Below are 22,291 nucleotides of genomic sequence, written 5' to 3' on the forward strand. Positions count from 1 at the left end.
GCATGAGACTGTAGACTGAGCTAGGGTTAGCTCAGTATTTGCTATTAGTCTACCTTAGTCTACCTGAACTGATTGTTTACAAAAAGCAACCCTATGTACATGTAGGCTTTTGCATTTCAAAGTACTAAAGGTCTAAATTCTCTCAAATACCAGCTGAAATAGAACTGGAAATTGTATATTGTATTGTTAAAGCAGAATGCTTTATGATTTATCCTAGTGGGGCCTACTTATCCTACAGTATAATCTCATTCATTTCAAGGTAAAAGAAAAGGCAACATTTTATTCCAGGTTTGCTGTAGATATATATTCTAATTACTGGTGAAAAAGCGTATTATGATATGATACTGAAGATATTTGCATAGGCCACAGCCATCCTAATTCAGGAGGAGAAAAACAGTAGCATAATTTTTTGCAGTGGCTGTTTTGGAATCAAACCCTATGACTTAAGTTGCTAAAGGGGAAATTTAATGAAAAAAATACTTTAAGGTTATTTTGATGATGAATTACTAATTGCCTGATGATAACATAAAGAGGTCTGATTACACCCTGTTTTGGGATGTTGTGTAGTCCCAAAAGAAGACTTTTTTCTGATTCTCAATTTGTTTATACTGTGTGTATCGTGTAAAAAAATATCAAATCTGCTACATCAGCTTTAAGAGACACTCTTTAAGAGAGCCCAATGCTTATATTAGGTCATCACAGATATGTCAGTATATGTGTAAATCTTCAGATATGCAAAACAAAATTGCAGTACATTCATGAATGACACCCTGCTTTGAATTACAGCTGTTTGTAGTTAATCCTTATTTTTTCTTGAGCCAAGTTCAACATATTCTTTCTTTCTTTCTTTCTTTCTTTCTTTCTTTATTTGGGCCCTTTAAATAAAATTTTATAGGTAAAAAAACAACAAAATAACCAATAAACGGTCTACACATGTAACTAACTTGCAATTAGCAACATAAATTTAACATTTTATGTCCGAAATGGAGCAGGAAGAAGCAAATGCTTGTCTAGTCCTACCCCTATTCTATTCAAATCCATAAATACTCAATCAATGAATCACATAAACCAACTCTTTGCCCCAGCGTCCATCCCCGTAACTAAACCACTGTGTTTATCATCTTCATACATAATTAACAACACTACCCCATCAAGAACGTGAAAAGGAAAAAATAAAAGAAAACCAGTGACAACAATATCACCATTTGCATGCTTTACATTCTCCTTCCTCATGTCTGTACCTTGCAAAAATAATTTCTTAAACTTATTTCTTAAAATCTTTTTAAACTGTCGGATATTTTTACTTTGTTTGATTTCTTCCTCCAGTCCATTCCACAAAATCACCTCACAAATTCACATGCATATACTTTTAAGATTTGTACAAACACAACATTAAATTAAATTTCCCTCTCAAGTTACAACCCCCCTCTCTGTCCAAGAACAGTTTTTGTATATTGCCAGGAAGTAAATTATTTCTTGCTTTGTATAATGTTTGTGCAGTCTTATATTCCATCAGATCCCTGAATTTAATGCATTTGACTTTAAAAACAGTTTGTTGGTGTGTTCCCGATATCCAACACTGTTTACTGTCCATATGGCTTTTTTTTGTAGTACGCATAATTATTGTGGGTGTTTTTGTAGGTGTTACCTCCACAAAGTAATTCAGATACAGTAATACAAGTGAACATTACAGAGTGTTGCTTTATGAACCAGAATGCATTTTTCCCAGAACTGCAACACTCCTTGCCAACTTTGCTCGTCCAAATTTTATTTGAGGTTTCCAGCAGATTTTGTCTAATATCACACCCAGAAATGTATTCTCATTTACTTTCTATAACAACATTGTCTATCATTACTTGTACACGTGTGTTTATTTTACGATTTCCAAACAGCATAAGTTTAGTTTTGCTCAGATTTAATGATAATTTGTTTGTATCAAGCCACCTTTTTAATTTACTCATTTCTGCCATGAACACCTCCAAAAGCTGCTGCAAATGTTCCCCAGAACAGAAAATATTGGTATTGTCTGCGAATAAATCAAATTTCAATATTCCTGATACATTATATATGTCATTTATATACAGAACAAACAATTTAGGACCTAATACTGACCCCTGTGGAACTCCACAGGTAATATCCAAAAATGTTGATTTGTAGTCTTCTATCTGCACAAATTGTTACCAGTTTCCTATATAGCTTTTCAGTCAGCTCAGCACAACTCCTCTGATGTCATACTTTTCCAATTTATTAAGTAAAATGTCATGATCTATGGTATCAAAAATGCTTTTTTTAAATCTATAAATATTCCCACTGCATATTTTTATTATCTATACAACTGATTATTTCTTCTAATATCTCCATTAATGCCATCAATGTTGATCTGTTTGTCGTGAATCCATACTGACTGACCGTCAACAATTTGTGCTTTTCAATGAAATTGTCCAATCTTCCAATAAAAAGTTTTTCCAATATCTTGCGAGAACTGGGAAAGTATCGATACAGCCCTGTCATTGGTGAAATGATGTCTATCCCCAGCTTTATATAATATTGTTGTTGTCATTTATAATATCTGATTTCTAGGAAAGTTGACCACCATCACTGATAATATAACTGTCACATGTTAAGGATCCTTGCCAAAAATCTTTGTTAATGTGTTGATGACGATGAAGATATGTAGTTATTAGACTTTCTTTTACACTCAAACGTGAATATTGCTGTTGGCCCTAAAAGTCCATTCGTCAAGTCCTCACCTTTGGATTGAGTGCACATGCAGGACAAAGACAGATTCAGTGTTGCTACAAGTTTTAAAGAGACACAATTTAGCTTAGAGAACTGTCACTATGGATGCACATGTGTTTCTTCCAAAGCATGAAGTTGCTACTATAGTTATTTTATACTAGCACATTTAAGCAAATACTTCTTTGCATCTCAGTTTCTGAAGAATTGGCAAAGCTGTCTTCCAACTGTGCTTGCAAATAAAGCACAACAGGGCCATTGCAGCAAAACAACACAGAACTGTGGAGACTGGTACAATGACTGGATATAGAAGCAACACCTTATATAACAGTTGTTATTTTGCCTACTGCTTAGGGTAATTAACTGAAACCTAAGATAAAGTTTTTGTGGCTTTGTAGCAGCTTTTGGGCCTGGTAGTTTTAAACATTTATAAAATGTTTAATGAAGCATTAAATAAGACAAACACTGTAATTCAAGAAGAGCATGAAGTCCAGAAGGCATGGTAAAATTGGAATTTGAAGCTGAACATCAAAGATACTCATCTTTGATGTTCAAAGATGAACAATGTGGGGTTTGTTCCTATATTTGTCTCAGTCCATGCTTTGTGGCCTTATGAAAAATTGTTTTAACTAGAAAGCTATGCATGCAAAGTATTTTACCTATGTAAGTAAGTAAGTAAGTAAAGTTTATTTGTATATTTGTATAGCACTTCTTAAAACACAGTTACAAAGTGCTTCTCTCTCTCTCTCTCTCTCACACACACACACACACACACAGAAAATATAAATGAATAGATAAATAAAGATATACTACAATACAAAAACACAGCACAAAACCAAACTGAAACCAACCAAAACATAAGACAGGGATGGAGATCTCTAAAAAGGCTTGCCTATAGAGATGGGTTTTTAGAAGCTACTTAAAGCAAATCTGATAGTTTGTGGAAGATGATTCCAGAGGGTTGGGGCTAAAACAGCAAAGGCACGATCACCTTTTGTTTTGAGGCTGGAGTGGGGGATGGATAAAAGGCCGAGATTTGAAGATATGAGTGGTCGAGAAGTGGAATGAGGAATGAGCAGATCTGAACAAAGCAGAAATGTAACAAGGTGGGGCAAGGTCATGCAGAGACTTATATGTAATCAACAGGATCTTGTAGTTTATTCTGAATTTTACAGGACGCCAATGGAGGGTCTACATTGTGATCAGTTGAAACTCTACAGAGTTTAATGTGTGTGTTCTTTTATTAGTGACACATATTTTCATGGTAAGCACCTCAGAAAAATGCATCTGCTCTTCCAGATGGTGAGATATGTGCAAACATCTCTTAAAAGTAATATAATTACATTTTAGGTTATTTTAATGAACCACATTTAACCAGGCAACTCCAGTGTGAACACAAATCTCTAATTGAGTCTGATACCAATATTCTCTTTTGGCATGCCGTCCTCCACAGGGAGCACAAATGCCAAGTTCCTCTCCTGGAGCAGGTAAGATGTCACTGTCAGGCACAAGGACACCTCAGCAGCATGTCTTCTTACAATGTTACACACTACCCACTACCCGCATGTGGCTCTACTGTATGTTTCATTCATACTTGGCCAAGGTTTTAACGTCATTCAGATGAGTTATTCAGATAACAGCCACCATCCAATCGAGATCAGCAAAAACAACATTTTTACAGTTTTAGTGATAATCACTTCCAGTTCATCCAAAATAGCACTTCGAAACCCCCTTTATATTTTTAATCTCCAGGAGTGTTCCAGGTGCTATTAATATGAAACCTCACAAATACTGTACTCAAATAAAAAGTTTAATGAAACTCAAAATGAACCCCATGAAAAGCTTGTCTTTTGCCCCGGTAGAAACTTTAACAGGCAAATTTTATCACAAAAAAAAGAGAATTTTTTTTTGAATGTCATCAGCTTTGGAATCTTTACCATCCACATTACGAGCCAGATATTTTACAATGCTATTTTCTATTCATAGATTATTGTAATGGACACTTAGGTTACAGAAGGTGCTGAGTCTAACTGTAATAACCAATGCCCCTTTCCGCTTCTAAAAGCCCTCCTTGGCATGGAACAACCTATCAGACAATAATACCCCATGGAAGAGGCCAGTGCTAAAACGAACCTGCTATTTGCCAGGGTCCTGAATGACCATAAAGTGCAAGCTCTCTGTGCAAACAGACAATCATCCAGCCAAGAACAGTGACATGAGAGGTCTCAACATTTGGAGTGCATGGATGGAACAAAGCCCTTAGCCTCAAGAGGGCCATACGAGGCAATCTGGAAACCCACAAAAGAACTGGCACCCAGGCAACTGACATGTTCAGGATACTCACTGGAGAGAGGCATTGTTATGATGACAATCATACTACTGGCTAGGTGTATACAAATGATTGGAAAATATCAGATCCTTTTTACGCCAGCTGGTAGAGTCTTTGTAAGATGGGAAATGTTTTTTGTTTTTTTTTGTGAAATCACTCCAAGCTACTAATTTGAGCATTTTTTTTTTCACAGTCTCCTGGACAGCAGGCTATGGAAAACCAAAAAAAGCAGCATTTGCTTTTCAATGAAAGGAAAAAGAAAGAATGTGCCTCTTCCACATGCCATTAAACTGTCTTCTTTACCAAGAAACAGATGTGCAGCTTGGACATTTTCAGGAGACAATAAGCAAGATGAATACATGTATCACTTGTAAACAATAACTTAGAGGGATTCATTAACAATGGAGTCATCCTCCTCATCATCTTATGAACAACAATCAAGACGTATAGATAAAATAAAAAAGACACTTTGTCTGGAACCACAGAAGAGATTGTTTCTGTGAACTGTTTACGTATCGGCTTTTGTAATGGATGTCGAGCCTCTGAAGGAAACAAGTATAAAACATAATAGAGTAAATGTCCCAGATGATCACCTCTCAGAAACAAAAGGGCCAACAGGGTTTGGGCGTCAAAGAAAATTCATCACAAATCTCAATTAGTTATATGACAATGATTGCCTGAAAGCAAGTACAAATATAGATTTACAGTACTGGTACAACCTGAGAGCCAATTTCTAATGCGTGTCAGTTAAGGACTTTGGGAATGCAATATTCTTGAAAATGTCATTACTTTCACAGTAATAAATGACACACAATCACCCTGACATGCAACTGAGTTTTCATCATCCTAGTGATGAAAACAAATGTGGCCACTGCTACAATCCCCTTTCAGATTCTCTTTAGTGGCAGCTGTTTTGAATTCTGCAATCTGAGTGCATACGTTTGGAAAACATCAGCATCACTATGAACAAGATTTAAGCTTTGTTGTGACAAAGCAATTTCTCTATGCCATTAAAACATGAACATGACGTCATAAGATAAAATTTTTCTGGAGAGTGAAACAGAAATTTAAACATATTGTATAAAACAGCTTAAAGTGTAGTATAAACCTTTTTTTGTTCAGTAGCATTTTTTTTCAAATGTCCACATTTACTACTTCAGCTTCTAGGTTTATCCAAACACAACACACTGTTTTCCTTGTTGAGCAGGTAAAGATACTAGCCCTGACAGCTCTGCACACCCAAAGAGCTTTCTGGCTGTAACATCCACATTCACACTATTTAACAAAGTAAAGCATTTACTGTTATTGTTCTATCTCCAACACCTGGGATCCATTTTGAGCTGAAACTCAGAGTGCCTGTCTAAAAAAAAAAAAAAAAAAAAAAAAATAGAGTGCCTGTGTAGTAAAAGAAAAAGTGACAGTAAATGCAAGGGTGCAGAACACTTTCCTCTTTCCTTCCAACACTTGGGCTTACATCTCCAAAACTTAAAATCCGGTCTAAACAACATCCCTACGATAAGAATTACCTATTCAAGATGGGCAATAGCAAAGCGCAAAAACTGTCAGTATCTGGGAGCTGAGTTAAGTTTTGGAAGTACTGAATATCAAAGAAGTCTTGATAAGTCAAGGAATCTTAATGTGATGGGAAGTACTGCAGCACTGTCATAACTGGTAAATAATAAACCCTGAAGTAAATCAGGGGCTTAAAGAGCAACTTTTAGGTTGGCCACCCTAGTTTACTGATGTGTGGGAAAGTAATGCAGTAACTGGATTTTCAAAAAATCTATCTCTGTATATCTCTGCATTTTTGTAAAGTAGTTTTCCACCTCAAAACAGAGAAACTGGATGTGGTGTGAAGCTAGGTCAAGTTCAAAAATAAGAAATATGAAGCCTAATTTTTACACTGATAAGGTTTATAATATATATCCTTGCGCATATGACAGACCACAGTCTTATATGCCTTTTAGTAGGAGGGGACGTGGACCAGGCAAGGATTAGAAGAAATAACGGCCGGCGGAGAGAAACTGAGTTGTAGTGTCAGTTGAGAACTGGAAAAGCTAGCACCGTGTCTTTTCCTGTTAGGAAAGCTGTGGACTCCCAATACTTACAGGCTGGAATTTGTGCAGCCTGAACAAACACCAAAAATTCTGATAAAAAAAACTGTGAAAGGCTAACTAAAACTAGCAACGACCAACGACTACATGATAACTGACCTGACACAGTGCCACCTACTATCGCACAGTGCACTGTGGAAAAACTGACAAAAGAAAACAATTTTTTTTACTGAATTTCTGCTGTTATGGCTTGTAAAAAATATAAAACCATATATTCACTTTTCAAAGCATAATTTCCATTAAACCTAAAGTAAAAAATCAGTAATTCTACCTAGAAGTAGCTCTTTAGTATTTTTTTTTAACATTTAATAGACTCTAGAAATGGAACAGATTCTTAATTTCTACATTATCAACATCACAAAAAGTAATTGTAGGGAGGGCAATGGTGAGAGAAACTGGATAACATCTTAACAATGGAAGGAGGACTGTTTTTAACAGTGATTACATCTGATGAAGAATTATGTGGTATTAACATTTAATATGATATTCTTGACAATTTGAGCCAATTTTGAAGTCTTTGTCTGTTCCAAGTGATTTTTTTTTTCTATGTATGATTCCTGTTAATGTACTTTTTTTTACTGTAAGCACACAGATTAGAATGAAATCTCCCTCTCTCATACTTCATCTTCTGCAAAATGTTAATGGGTGCTGGTTGATACTGGTTCTGTGCCCAAGTTGCACTGTGTCAGAGGGCTGGAAAACTTACACTTCCTGCTCCTGCCCTGCCGATCCAGGAGGAGATTACAGTGAGCTGAATAATTAACGAAAACAAGCTGGCAAACATCAAATATTGAAAAGGTAATGTTTGTATGCTAACGATTAAGATGGCAAGCGAAGCACTTACTTGTCTAAAAGAGAGAGCTTGTCAGCCAAATGCATCTCCTCCTACCTACCTGGAATTTCACAACACTAAGAAGAACGAGGAGTCCTTCCCCCCTGTTTTAAGCATTGTTCTGATCAATAATTAAGTAGGCTGAATTAATAATGAAGGTTGAACAAGCACATTGGTGAGACATCCTTTCTTGACCTCTTTCATGCCGGGGGGGCTTTTTTTTTCTATAACTGCAACAGGTATTCAAATGTTTGTCATGGAGAAAGTTACAGTTCAGCCCTCATGTAAGGTTACTAAAAGGCCCAATAACTCCAATCATAATCCGAACGGGATTCTTTAATTACAGCAAGATGTTTTTCCGCACGGGCAAATAAAGCATTTTCAGTCAAACAACTACAGCTAAACAAAACTCCCTCCATGCAGCCAGTTGCCAATTTTTAACTTTTGATTCCTTTTTGACGATACCTCCCTACCACTGCCTTGTCTTGTAATTCGCTGTTTTCTGCACTGTTTTCTGTCAGCGGTGTGGACCTGCATGTAAAAGAAGTACTTTTGACCTCCGTGTTGACAAATCTTGGAAGCAGATGGCCAATTCTCTCCAGACTACTGGTAATTCATTCCACTTGATGGGATTTACAGGGGGCTTTGCATATTCTGCACTCATCCCTGTCACTTCAACTATCAAAGCATCACTTGGCCTTTCAGAGTTAACAATAGCAGAGGGATTCAGTGAAGAAGGGATTGTGGCCCCTGCACAGGAATTCTCCCACAGGAGATGTAAGGTATATCATGGGGTAAATAAATTGTGGGTAGACATTCATGGAGTACCACCATTGCAATACTGTAATTTGTGAAAAACAATTTTAACTCTGTAAACCTGAACTGGACTGACTAAAACTGGTACTAAGGGAGACATGAATATTAATGTTATCAGCTTCAACTTGTTTTTAATGTGGATGAATAAAATGGCAAAAATACATGAGTGGATTTTTGGCCAAAGTCTGAAAGTGCACCTATTAAAGATAACACAGACTTCGCTCATTTATCTTAAGTGATGCAAGCCAAATATTACAGGCAGAATGCCACCAACGGTTTGACTGTGATAATTACACAAAATGTTGAATACACAGTCAGCTGTGCTGGATGAATATAAAAACCTGTCTAATTTGTTTGAGAAGAGTTGGCTGTTCGTGTTCATTTACACGTGTAGTAACTTAATTAATGGAGCACCAGCTTTTCCATGTAGTTAAATTACCATCATAACAAGACCTCAACCACCACATTGCTTATTTATAGTTGCATAAAAAACCTCAAAAGCTGCACTAATCAATATTTCATATTAAAAATGGATCACATGACTACGAGTTAGTGAAAGGTTTTGCTCATAGTGATGAACCCAGAGAGATTTATCACCCGACTCTGCAGTTCCCATCAACTGTATGTGTTTTAGCGTCTCTCAGCTCATTGTTTTGGTTTTATGGCCCACAACGTTACTGTTTTGGTTCAGTGTCACCACTCTCGTCAGCATTGTTTCCAGCAGCAGCAGACAGCTGTTTTCAGCAATGAAGCTCTGATAAACCGACTGACACATTTAGCGACTAGCTAGTGAACATCGTGGCTCATTTAGCAGCTAAATGCTGTATTCCTGAGAGCCAGCATGCACAATACCAAAACCCGTTCATTTTTTTCAGTCTTGTGTGGTTTTACTTTAGCTCTTCCTATGTGTAGATACCCATACACAAACACAGCACCCATATATGTGGCTAATTTGAAAAACAGCATGTCAAGAAGTGGGAACAAATGCTTTTTTCTGTTGTAGTGTCACTGATAGATGACTCATAAATTAAGTGCTTTCACAAATCCTGCCTGGTGCAGCTTTACACATTACATTTATCCCAGTGGCACACTGGGTTCACCAAGTTTATCTCTGCACTCACAATAGAACAAAGATTAACTTAGTGTCAAGATCATTTTGGGATCCTGTGTTCTGCCTTAGTGAAGCCTTCAGTGGCAGTTGTTCGTGCCATCCACAGATGCAAACCAAACAGAATGACAATCTTTGTGAAAGTGACTTTTTTCCCCCTCTATTTTAATCCATGGAACAGAATCTCATTCAGTACTCATTCAAAGGCAGCACTGCTGAAACTGGTGCCCCATTCCCATTTTCATGACACTACTGCCCATAATTATCTGTGTCTTTGCACTGAAGTGACACTGAACTCATCTCCGAACTGTGTTTCAGCCTGCCTTATTCTCCCTGGACTGAAAACTGTCACACATTAGTGTTGTTGTTAAAGTGCATGATCTGCAGGAAGGAGTGGATAATTAAGCCCTGTGCAATTACTGTCTGTTTTTTTTATTATTATTGAAAGAGATTTATCTTTTTTTCATGATGCACCACGTGTCACTTGTTCTGTTTTATTCATTCTAATTGATGCTGGGTGCATGTGTGTGTGTGTGTGTGTGTGTGTGTGTGTGTGTCTATGCATTGTTCTGAGTATATGCACTTAAGCCTCCTCAAGGCGTGTTGGATGAAAGCCTTCGTCGAAATGCATACGAGAGTGTGTCAGGAAGTTGGGAGGTAGGCAAGTGTGTATTTGGACATTATGTGTACCATTATCAGTCATTATGAGCAAATCATCACCACCATCAACAGCAGCACACAATGATCCTCCAGTACAATACAATACATATGGAGACAGTTAATCCGGTGGAGAATCTGGGTGAATCACTGCAAAGTAACATATTAAAACAGATGAGCTAATTCAGCACTACCACCATGAAACCTAGACTGTCACTGAAATCCCTCTAAAGCTTCATTTTTAAAGAATTTAAATACCAAAGATGCTTACAATAATGACAACAATCTTCCAAATGTCATAAATCACAATAATAAAATTTAAAAAAACGTTAGAATTTGGTCTTGTTTGTGTTTTAACTAAGAGTCTTAATTAGCCTATTATCATAATCAAATTAAAAACGTTGATATCCAAATGAGGTCCCTATCTTCTGACAGGGAATTTTGTTTGTTGCAAGTAAACTGTAAATGTATCAAACAGGATCGAACAGAATCTCCTGCCAGCTACCTGTCACTACATAAAATCCTTCTTTCATGTTTGTAAAATATCACGGACATGTTTCCCTTCTCTTTATATTTATATACATGTCATCCAAGTACACACATACTCTATTTCAGACTGCAAACGGCAGGCATGACTCCATATTGATGTGTGGCTGTTATGAGCTATAATATCAATACTGCTACTGCCCGTGAGTGTGTGGAATCGGCTTGGAGCTATTTTAAGGGTTCAGACTTGGACAGGCGACAGGGGAAATATATGGCGGCACAGTCGGCTGATTTACAAAGGGAGGCGAGGCTCTGCAGCCCGGTCCGCTTTGGGCACCGAGGAGGAGAAAACAAGTTTACAGCTCGCTGGCCTATAAAAGAAACGACTACATTTATATTTAAAGTAACACTTGATGAAACGGCTGGGAAGCCAAATAAGCCAATAAAACTAGATTTATGATTTCTCTGTTTACTCCAGAATTTGGGGGATTAAAGCTCCAACTGAGCTGTAATGTGGAATAGCCTACCCAAGAGTTGACCAGAACCTTTTCATGTTCAAGTTACACAGCGACACACATAAAGTAGCCTATCTTGACTTAATGCGAGGGTCTGTAGCCTAAAACTACAGTGTTGGTGTCATTTTTGTGGCGCACATCACGTTATTCTGGTGAACAGCTTCCCAATCATTCTCTGCCACATTTCTCGTTAAAACCACCCTTACTGTTGCTGTTTTCACTTTGTCTCGGATCGAAACCATCGATCCCTTGCCAGCTAAGTGATTATTCAGACATGATCGGCTGTGAATGCCTTGCTGTCGTGCTCCAGACCAACTCAACAAGGCTAAATGCACATCAAGCAACCCAAAACTCTGCATCTTCTCATCACAGTGCTGTGCAGTGCTCAGTGTCCGCAGCCCGACACCGAACCCCGGCATGGCTGCTGGATAAACACATGAAGCCACAATACTAAGAATGAGGCGTCTCTTCTAAAGTTTGATTCGGTCCTCTAATCCTGCGTATTAGTCCTGGTGGTTTACTAGTCTTATATGTTTAACTTGGACACTGGGTGCACATCTATAAAACACAAACAGCGAGACTGCAACTGCCCTCTTAATATGACTCTCACCGGAGCAGTTCCAGCCGGTCGGCGTCTGGCAGTCGCTGAGGGAGGAGGGGAAGGCGCGCAGCTGCTCCACAGGTAAAGTGGCGAGAAACGAGACGAGGGTGATCCTGAGCCAGCCTCCCGCCGTCCCGCTCCACTGACGCAGCCGTCGGGGTTCGTCGAGCGGTGCCTGCGCCGCCACAGAGAGACCCATATCTCACTGGCCCCGGCAGCACAGGCGAGGAGGGAAAGAGACGCAGACGCGCACCGACAACTCCAATCCCGGCAGGTTCAACGGGGCGCCTAGAGACCGACAGCAGACCATTTTCCGAGCGAGACCGTGCGCCCCATGTAGCAGTGCCCCGTGTAGACTGACCAAATGGGTTCCGCCCGATCCAGGGAAGGCTGCTGCAATAAGAGGAGGACTGGGGGTGGAGGGGTGGGGGTGGAGGGACTGCCTAGGGTTGGTGAGCGATGGAGGAGGTTGTGTGGGATGGAGTCGGGTGGAAAAGTTAGCCAGGCAGGCAGGAAGACTTGCGAGAAGGGGAGGATGCTCAAAGATGAGGCGAGGGGGCGAAATGTGGGAAAGAAAAAAAAGGAGTGATACAAAAGGAAGTAATACAACTGTAAAACTGAGATGATGTAGCCAGAGTATCCCACGGACGGGGTTTGGAGACGACGGCAGCTGTGTAATAGTATCCACGGGTGAAACGAGCAGCTCTCCCGCACGTGCGGAACGGTCCTCCCGCGAGCCGACAATGTGCGGTGCGTTCAGAGTCTCCGCGAGTTGGTCTCTCTCTCTCTCTCTCTCTCTCTCTCTCTCTCTCTCTCTCTCACCAGCAGCTGGTTCCCACCTTGGTTATGATCACGTGGAGTATGATCCAAAGAGGGAGGGGATTGCTCTTCAGTAATAATTGGAATATCTTACTAGTGGAGTAGGCAAAGGAGAAGAAGACAGAATGAGAGAGGGGGGGGGAGGAAACGAAAAGGAAAAACAGACAGAGTGCTCCAGGCCTATAGTGCTATCAGTTGTTGATGCCTCCACCACCGATAGGCAGTGCAGGGGAGGATGCACTGCCTTTATAATTGGCCAGGAGCATTTAAAAAGTCTCCAGGAATCGATTCGTCCAGCCAGGCCTTGGATAATTGCTCCGCTTTGAAACAACACTGACGCTATTCCTGGGTCTCTGCCTCAAGGCAATCCAAAGAGACCTCAATATTATTCATATAGTTTTGGACATAACTTAGGCTACCGCTGTCACTGCAGCATGCGGTTCGCAATTGGCATGCTTTCGGACATGAAAGCCATAGAAAGTGTACAGCATCTGCACGAGTTACAGAGGTCAAGTTCAACATCAGGTTGAGAACACTCACCCTCTTTGAACCAAGGAAATTAGCAGCCATGCGCAAGGAAGTCTTTATATAGAAGAAACAAAGGGCTTGCTGTTAAGGCCTGTGACGACTATAGAGACACTTGATCTCATGATATTAAGGAAGCAAAGTTGCAGTTGTCTGTAAACAAATAATCATTGCTTTTCACTTAGTTAAAGATCATGACATGGGAATACCCATAGTTTGTCTCAGCTAATGACATGCAGGTTATATGTGCTAACACACCTGCACGCTAGAGGTCTTGAGAGAAAGAAAAGTATGGATTGCTTCTCAGACACAAACACATATTACCCCTGTTGTAATTACTGCTGCACATGCTAGATCTGATTCTACTTTTAACTTAATCTATAAAATATTACACACACTTTCACCATCCTACTTCTCACCTCTAGTCACTCCTCATATTTTTGCTAGGGCTCTGCGATCACAAAATACCAGTCTCCTGACTATTCCAAAAATAAATAAAACAGTAGGTGACAGGGCTTTCCCTTACCATGCCCCTCTTCTCCTGCCTGGGTCCAGACCTTTAAATCCGCGCACTCCACTGAGTTGACTAAATGATGGAATGATGGAAATGGGGTAGGCCTAACGAGTTGACAATTCTGTCTGATATCAGGCACCCTCTTCTCTGGAATAGTCTTCCTATCCAAATTCGAGAGGCTAGCTCAGTTGACTCATTCAAAAGTAAACTCAAAACACATCTATTCGCATGCCTTCAACCTCATTTAGTCTGCCCTTAGTGTAAACGTCGTGTGACACTTATTTGGTTTTACCTATGTCGTTATTTCCGATATTGTCATTGAATCTACTGACTGTAATGTGAAAGGCTTGCTTGCAGTGCCGAAGTTACTGAGAATTATCACTCGTCCCTGCAGCTTAATAGAGGTTTTAAGCCTCCTTTGAGCTCATTGTTTTGGTTTTACATTTACTGTATGAGTGAGCATATGAGGAGTCTCTTCAACTCCCTGAGGCAGCCATTTCCAGTAAAAACCCATTTTACTGTACCTGCCCAGCACCAAACAGCAGACAGTGACAGAGAAAAAGTGGCTTATTTACACATCCAGCAGATACAGAGTAACATTAGCATTCATTGGAGGTGTTTCTGGATACCTGATGAAAAAGTCTCTATATCTGGCTCTTTAGCAGCTAAATGCTCCACTATGTTCACCAGCTAGTTGCTAAGTGTCTGTCTGCTGGGTATCAGTGGGTTTTTAGAGCTTTTTTTTGCTGGAAACAGTTGCCTGCTGCATCTGAAAATGATGCTAAAGAGAGCAGTTAAAGTGAACCAAAACAGTAAAGTTGCGGGTCATAAAACAAAAACGAGCTGAAAAATGCTCCGTAGAGCTTAGAGGAATTCAAGGTAATTCTCTGTCACTACGAGCGACGCCTTTCACATACACAGTCATTTGATCCATTGTTAATACACGTGTGGCAAACAGTGGTGGAAAGTAAGAACTGTACTTAAATACAATTTTGAGGTCCTTGTTCTTTACCTGAGTATTTCCATTTTATGCTACTTTCTCCTTCTACTCCACTACATTTCAGAGGCAAATATTATACATTTTACTCCACTACATTTATTTGATACTTAGTTACTTTGCAGATTCAGATTAATAATACAAAATATAATCAACAAATACATTATGAGCTTTTATTATAGGTTAGAATAAGACTTTATTGATCCTGGTGGGAAATTCACAATCTACCCAGCAGTATATAAAGTAATTAAAATTAGCCCCACCTTTCTATCGCCCAACTTAAAAGTGATGTACACATCAATGCATCAATAATTGGAATCCAAAATATAGCATACCTTATTCTGAAAAGAGCCATTCTGCATAATGAGTACTTCTACTTTTAGTACTTTAAGTAAAGTTTGATGCAAATATTTTTGTACTTTTGCTCAAGTAAAATTTTGAATGCAGGACTTTTACTTGTAACAGAGTATTTCTACACTGTGTATTGCTACTTTTACTTAAGTAGAAGATCTGAGTACTTCTTCCACCACTGTATAAAAATATTTATTATAGCAACGTTACTATAAGTATGCATGCGTAAGTATGGCTGTTTTGATATCTGTTTTGATATATTTCTGCCACACACTGGCTAAAAATTGATTAATGTAGCTTTACATTTTGGGTCAGTTTATTTTCACTAATCATTTTCGGTAAAAGTACAGAGTAATTAATTTTGTTAAAGTAGATGTTTTTCTAAGGGTAACAAATAATGTATTCCTTTTATAGAAATTCCACAGGTTTGCTGAGACATCATGGCTTGTGTACATTTTACACTGTGTGCAGGATGTGTGTTTGTGTGTGTAATCCGTCATTTAATTGTTCATGAATTAAATGCGTAAATTAATTAAAATGTAAACTTTTCCAGAGCTTTCAGCCACATGGTCTTCATGAGCGGATGGAGTTTGCTCAGTTGTCATGGAGATGGTTCAGTTGTTAATACGTGACACGAGTATGGAATTTGGTTCTCGTAATAAGGTGAAAGTATATGGGGGGAGATTGTAACTCCATCCGCCAATGAAGTCCACAAGATGTGGCTGAAAGCTCAGAAAAAATTCCAGGGTTGTAAGTCGACCTTTGTTGGACCTGCAGTTTTTTTTTTTTAATGAAGATACAAATATAAATTTATACAAATATAAATGGTGGGTTAGCTGATTTTGGAGCAGGCTGGCCGTTAATCAAAGAGTTGGTGGTTTAATCACCATCTTCTCCTGTCCACTCGCTGAAGTGTCCATGAGCAAGACACTGAACCCCAAATTGCTCCAGATGGGTGTGTATGTGGGGGGGAAATGTAATTTTCTGTAGACAAAAGCATCTTCCAAATGAATGTGAAATGATTACAATGTAAAGACGTGTAGTCTTTGTCTGTAAATTTGTCAGGCAAAATCAGAGCGAGGACAGCAACAGAAGTTGACTGAATATGTATAATGTGAGCCTAAAAGTATGACAAGGAAGAGAAAAAGACTAACTAGCAGAATAGTGGCGAGGCAACCCCAGGCTTTGTACTGGTGCTAATTTGGAATTCAAAGCAAGGCTTTTCTCTTTGCTTCCAGCAGTCTTCATTTGTCCACTGAAGCATTTGGGCATACTGTACATTTGCTGCTTTCCAGGCAACCTTGTGTATTATCTGGTGTGTGAAACAGGAGTACAATAAGAGAAACAGGAGTAAAATATGACGATTTTAGTGTAATGGCATTTGAGAAGTCCTTCATATGATGTGTTTGCTTTTTTTTTTCCCAGTAGCACAGCTGTGGAAAGGAAGCTTTAGTCCTTGCTTACATCAGTGACACCTGTAATACAGTTGCCAAACTTACTTTCACTATAAGTTTTCCTAAGTCTTGGCAGAAGGAGAAGAAAAAAGTTATTTGCCAGCATTCTGTTTCTGAGCAATCACCAGCAGGGCCAGACTGGCCATTTTGGACCAGCTTCCCTGGTGGGCAGTTTCAGCCATTTTGGCCAGTGCAACACATTGCAAAAGAAAGGGTAAACATCTCAACTGCTGGGGGCTGTAACACTGAAGAATAGTGGCCCAGACTGGTTGGGGGCAAAAAAAGCTGTCACATTGCCATGGGTCATGATCAGACTGTTGGAGCACATGGTCACAACTCAGACCAGCCAACATTCACAGACATGGCGTCATGTTAAATAAACTGTATTGAAAGCAGCTGAGTCAAAGGTCCAGAGATTTCATTCCCAGTCCATCCTTGCTCACCAATAAAAGCACTGGCAGTTGTTTTGCTTGTGCAGAGGCCAGTTGCCACCACACTGTGATTTATAAAAGGAAAGGCTGACTTAGATAGGAGTGAGTTCACTTTTTAGGGTTTTATTTTACTGGTAGGGGATGTAAACAATGCGCCAGTTTAGTGCTTAGAAACCAGGCTAGGCTGTAAGGGTGAGTCAAAAAGCCAAGAGGAATCCAGTCTGACTCAAAAGATTTGGACCACTGTGACATCATCTGGTCCTGCTGGCTCGTACCACAGGCATCACATACAAAAGCACACATTTCTAGGCATAGAGAAAGCTCTACAAATATAACATCTTAATGAATAAAAAAAATCATAATACCCTGAATAAAAGCGATCATCCTAGATATGTCTCTTATAATAGTTGTCTATGGGGAAAGGTTTTCTAGATGACTACATATTTTTGTTGCAATACCGTGGTTGGCCACTGGGACAAGGGCAGCAAGGCTGACTTTGTGTGGTAGAAATCAAATGTTCGGAGGCAAAGTCATCAGAGTAATAAAGATCTTTATTGAAATCACAAAGCCCTGAGCTGGTTTGCAAAGCAACTGAATTCATATAGGCACACAGTAGATTTAAACATAGTGTCATAGGTGCTGTAATCCAAAGTGATAGCAGATCCTGAACATACACCTCTTGATCCTTCTCATTAGTTATTGGTTAGCAAGACGTGGCCTGCTTTCTCTATTTGTCATGGCCAAATTAAGAGCACAAGCACTGGCTATTTCTAAGATTCTGGGGCTCACTGCTCTGGGGCGAGGTATATGGTCATCAATATACTGTATCACACAGGTTATTGAGAGGCAAGATCATTAATATCATTGCACAGGAATAAAGGTGATATTATTGTTATATACTTACACACATAATGTATTTACTATGAATTTCCACCACATTTGTCTAAGCATCGCAAGGCTACTATAATGATATATAGTTCTTGAGAAAAAAATTTTGCACGAGCATGGCCCTTGCGACAGCTGGTTTAACTTACTGCTGACCAAATGCTGCAGCAGGGGTACAATCACTTTGTGGGAGCTGGGAGCATCCAGTCCCCCTCTCAGTTTTGTCCAACCTCCCAGTTCCCACCTGCCACTTTGCTGCTCTCAGCTCCCACCTCCCACCTCCCTGTTCCCAGCTCTCAGTTCCCACCTCCCAGCTAATGTTTGTCATAGAGAGTTGTGGGTGACCTAGTTGTACTCACACTGGGTCCTCTGGCTATCACAACAGAGATTGATACTTCCAGGTATAAAATGCTACTATTGTTTAAAATAAATAAGTAATATAAAGTGATTTAAAAGAGGTAAGGAAATAAGGTTAAATTAAATATGTTAGTATTATTCAATTGTATTAATGTTCAAAGATGTGTTCTAATAATGATCATTTTACAACACAGGGTGGTATAATGAGATTTTGTTTTGTAATTCCCTTTATGCTACTAAAAATATATATATAGTAGATCAGTGAATAAATAATCATTAATAGAAATAAGAAGTCACAGAAATGAAAACTATTTTAGATGGTGGAGTGCTGAGGATGAATTAAGGAGTCTCACAGCAAGAGGGAAGACGCTGCTCTGTAGTCTGGTGGTACAACAGCGGATACTTCTGTATCTCTTGCCAGATGGCAGCAGAGTAAACAGGCTGTGGCTGGGTGGGTGCTGTCTGGTTAGTATCCTTTGGACTCTGCGCAGGCACCTCACCAATATCACTGATGCTCAGTAGGTTGGTACCAATGATCTTCTGAGCGGTTTTAATCACTCGCTGCAGAACTCTCCGGTCCTGGGCCATGCACATCCCATGCCAGTTTGTTATGTTTCCAGTCAGGATGTCGTAACGGGGGTGCTATATGGAGGTAAGCGGACCCAAAAGCAGATGACGAGGAAGCAGTCTCAGGGAAAAGTAGCCGGATGACTACCGTGTTTGTGTGGTGGTATGCAGGTAAGTACGGGCAGAACAGTAAGCAGACAGGTAGTGAGCAGACAAAAGGCAGATAAGTACCGGCTAGTATAAGTGAAAGCAGGGGAGTGAGTCCAAGGTGGGAACACAGTTCACAGGGGAGCAGGCAAAATCCAAAAATCCAAACAAGGTCCACAGGAGAACTAAGAATCCAATACAAACTAACGGTAAACACGCTTGGCAGGACCAACACCATGTGTGCAATGATGATCCAACACAGAAGAAAGAAAAGACCCAGACTAAATACACTAGGGGAGGTGAGACAACGAGACACAGGTGCAAACAATCAAGGGAGGGCCAACAATCAAAACTGGAGGGAAAACACAGACAGGAAGTAAAAACACAAGACACACAAGGGAAGAAGAATACTACCAAAATAAAACAGGAAGTGATAACACCTAAACTACCACACAGGATGCTTTCTATTGCTCCTCTGTAAAAGTTAATTAAAAGTATTCACCTGTGCCACCTCAGCTCCACTGATGTAGACGGGGATGTGTCTTTGCCTCCTTTTTCCTAAAATCAACGATCGATTTGATTTCCTCCCGATAGGAGATCTCATAGTTGTTTGTAAACCAGCTGATGATGGTGGTGTCATTCGTACACTTCACAACAGAGTTATCTCCATGTTGGGGGCTGCAATCATGGGTGTACAGCGTGAACAGGAAGGGGCTGAGCACACAGTCCTGGGGGCTCCAGTGTTGAGCACTAGAGTGGAGGAGGTGTGACTACCAATCCAAATATTTGGAGTCTGTTTGTAAGGAAGTCCAATATCCAATTACAGAGTGTGGTACTCAAGCCCAGAGTGCTAGGTTTCCTTGGGGATTTCATGGGGGTGTTGAATGCTGAGCTGAAATCAAACAAACAACATTCTGAAGTAGGTGTTGTTGTTCTCAAGGTGTGTGAAGACTGAGTGGAGGGCAGTGGAGATGGCATCCTCTGTGGATCTGTTGGTTCTGAAAGCAAACTGATGAGGGTCCAGGCTCGCTGGGATGTTGTTCTTTATGCGCTGGAGAACCAGTTTCTCAAAACTTTCATCAGGATGGGGATGAGAGCCACATGGCGGTAGTCATTTAGACTAGACACTGCAGACTTTTTAGGTACAGGGACGATGGTGGCTGTCTTGAAGCAGGTGGGAACAATCTCCTGTGACAGTGATATGTTAAAAGTGTCAGTAATAACATCAACTAGCTGATTGGCACATGTTCTTAGTACACGGCCAGAGATGTTATCAGGCCCAGCAACTTTACTCATATTCACTCTCAGCAGGACTCTTCTCACATCCGCTGTGGATACTGATGATGGCTGGTGTTCTGGAGGTGGAGTAGACTTTACAGCTGACTCTTTGTTGGGGAGATCAAAACAAGCATAAAATGTGTTTAGCTCATCTGGTAACGGGGCGCTCCTGCTTTTGTAGCCTGTGATGTTTTTGATCGCCTGCCCATCTTTGGTGTTGTTGGTGTTGAGGTCTCTCTCCAGTCTCTCCCTCTCAGCTTTGCCTCCTTGATGCCAGCTCTTATTCTTGCTCTGGCAGTGTTGTAAGCTTCCTTGTCTCCTGACCAAAAAGCAGCTTTTTTGGCTCTGAGAAGAGCCCTCGCCTCTCCATTCATCCAGGCTTTCTGGTTGGTGAAAGATTTATTACTCCCTACACAATTGGGTCTACCTATCCACAGCATTATCCTTGGCTAATGGTAATGTAACGGTAGCAAGCTTGCTACAACCGAGTCCATGATAGACAGAGACATAGGCAAGAGGAGAGAGTTCACAGGCTTGAAGGCTTGCTTTATTTGCAAAAAGTGTCCCAAATTATCTGACTTCACCTTAAATTGGTACTCTCAGTTTACAAATCCATCAGAATCAGAATCAGAAATACTTTATTGATCCCCGAGGGGAAACTCTTTTGTTACAGCAGCTCACTATCACGTCAGTGCACACAGGAATAGAAGTACTAAGCAAAAAAATATAATACACTATAATACAAGTCAGAAAATAAATTAAGTACCAAGTGGGTATAAGTATAAAATAAAATAAGTGTGAAGTACAAAGTGGGTTTACCGGTTGATGATAATAATACTGTATAAGGTAATAGTGCACACGGTTTACAAGTACAAATATCTTATGGTAAATGGATTGCAATTATACTGTATAGTGCCTTTCTAGTCTTTTCTGACTGCTCAAAGCACTTCAACTACATATCACTTTGACCCCATTCACACATATTCATACACTGATGGCAGGTGCCATAACACACACACACAGACAGAAAGACCAGCTCTACCGCTAAGCCACAATCACCCTTTATGAATCTGAGAGCGCAGTTTATAACACATAGCTGGTTATAACAATGGCTGGGTTTTTTTTCTCAGCTGACCCCTGGGTGGGTCCTCATTAAAAACAGTAATGTAGGGCCAGACTGCTTCTGAGAGTTAATACTGTCCTAACACAATATTTAGTTCATTGGCAAACTAACATGCAACGAGCATTAGAAGTGTCTTTACTTTAGGAAAAAAAATGTCTGCAGTAATAGTAAGACATGGGAAGTGTGCTGATGCCTGCTGAGTATTACCCAGATTGTATTCAAATCTGCGGTTAAACACAGGAATTGTTGCAAACACCGGTCCACTCTGGTGTTTTTTTTCCCCCTTTGCTACCCTCCATCGATGGCAGGTGCCGGCATGTTTTGTGTTTCTCTGCAGGTACAAAAGGACAAGAATGCAAAACTCGGCAAAACACTTGTCCGCGAATAATTCGATCCACTGTGTAGACGACTTATAATCGATATTATGATTGTGTTGCATCAAAAGTAACAGTGCATATTCTATACATATAGAATATATGCGAAGAACCAGTTACATGAATAATAGATGTGGGATCTACAAAGAACCCCTTAGTTTTAGCCACATCAAGATCCAATGTGGGATATAGATAGCATAACCACAACTTATTTCAGTTAGTGCACAGTGGTTTTGGGGGTTGAGGTACAACAATTCCTGATTTTAGACCCTTGT

The 22,291-nt window shown here is 39.9% G+C and overlaps 1 protein-coding gene across 2 annotated transcripts in view; it reads right to left on the reverse strand.

Moving 5' to 3' along the window:
- The window catches only part of tmeff2a (transmembrane protein with EGF-like and two follistatin-like domains 2a), a 111,393-nt gene extending 98,410 nt beyond the window's left edge, over positions 1 to 12,983 (reverse strand). Inside the window, exon 1 of one of the 2 annotated variants that reach the window (XM_044217263.1) lies at positions 12,204 to 12,983. In XM_044217263.1, the coding sequence (XP_044073198.1) occupies positions 12,204 to 12,393 (190 nt within the window). In that variant the 5' untranslated portion in view covers positions 12,394 to 12,983. The remainder of the gene's footprint in view (positions 1 to 12,203) is intronic. The other variant, XM_044217262.1, reaches the window with a different exon arrangement.
- Between the last annotated feature and the right edge of the window lie 9,308 nt (positions 12,984 to 22,291).

Source organism: Siniperca chuatsi, linkage group LG12, assembly GCF_020085105.1.
Source record: "Siniperca chuatsi isolate FFG_IHB_CAS linkage group LG12, ASM2008510v1, whole genome shotgun sequence".
Lineage (NCBI taxonomy): Eukaryota > Metazoa > Chordata > Actinopteri > Centrarchiformes > Sinipercidae > Siniperca > Siniperca chuatsi.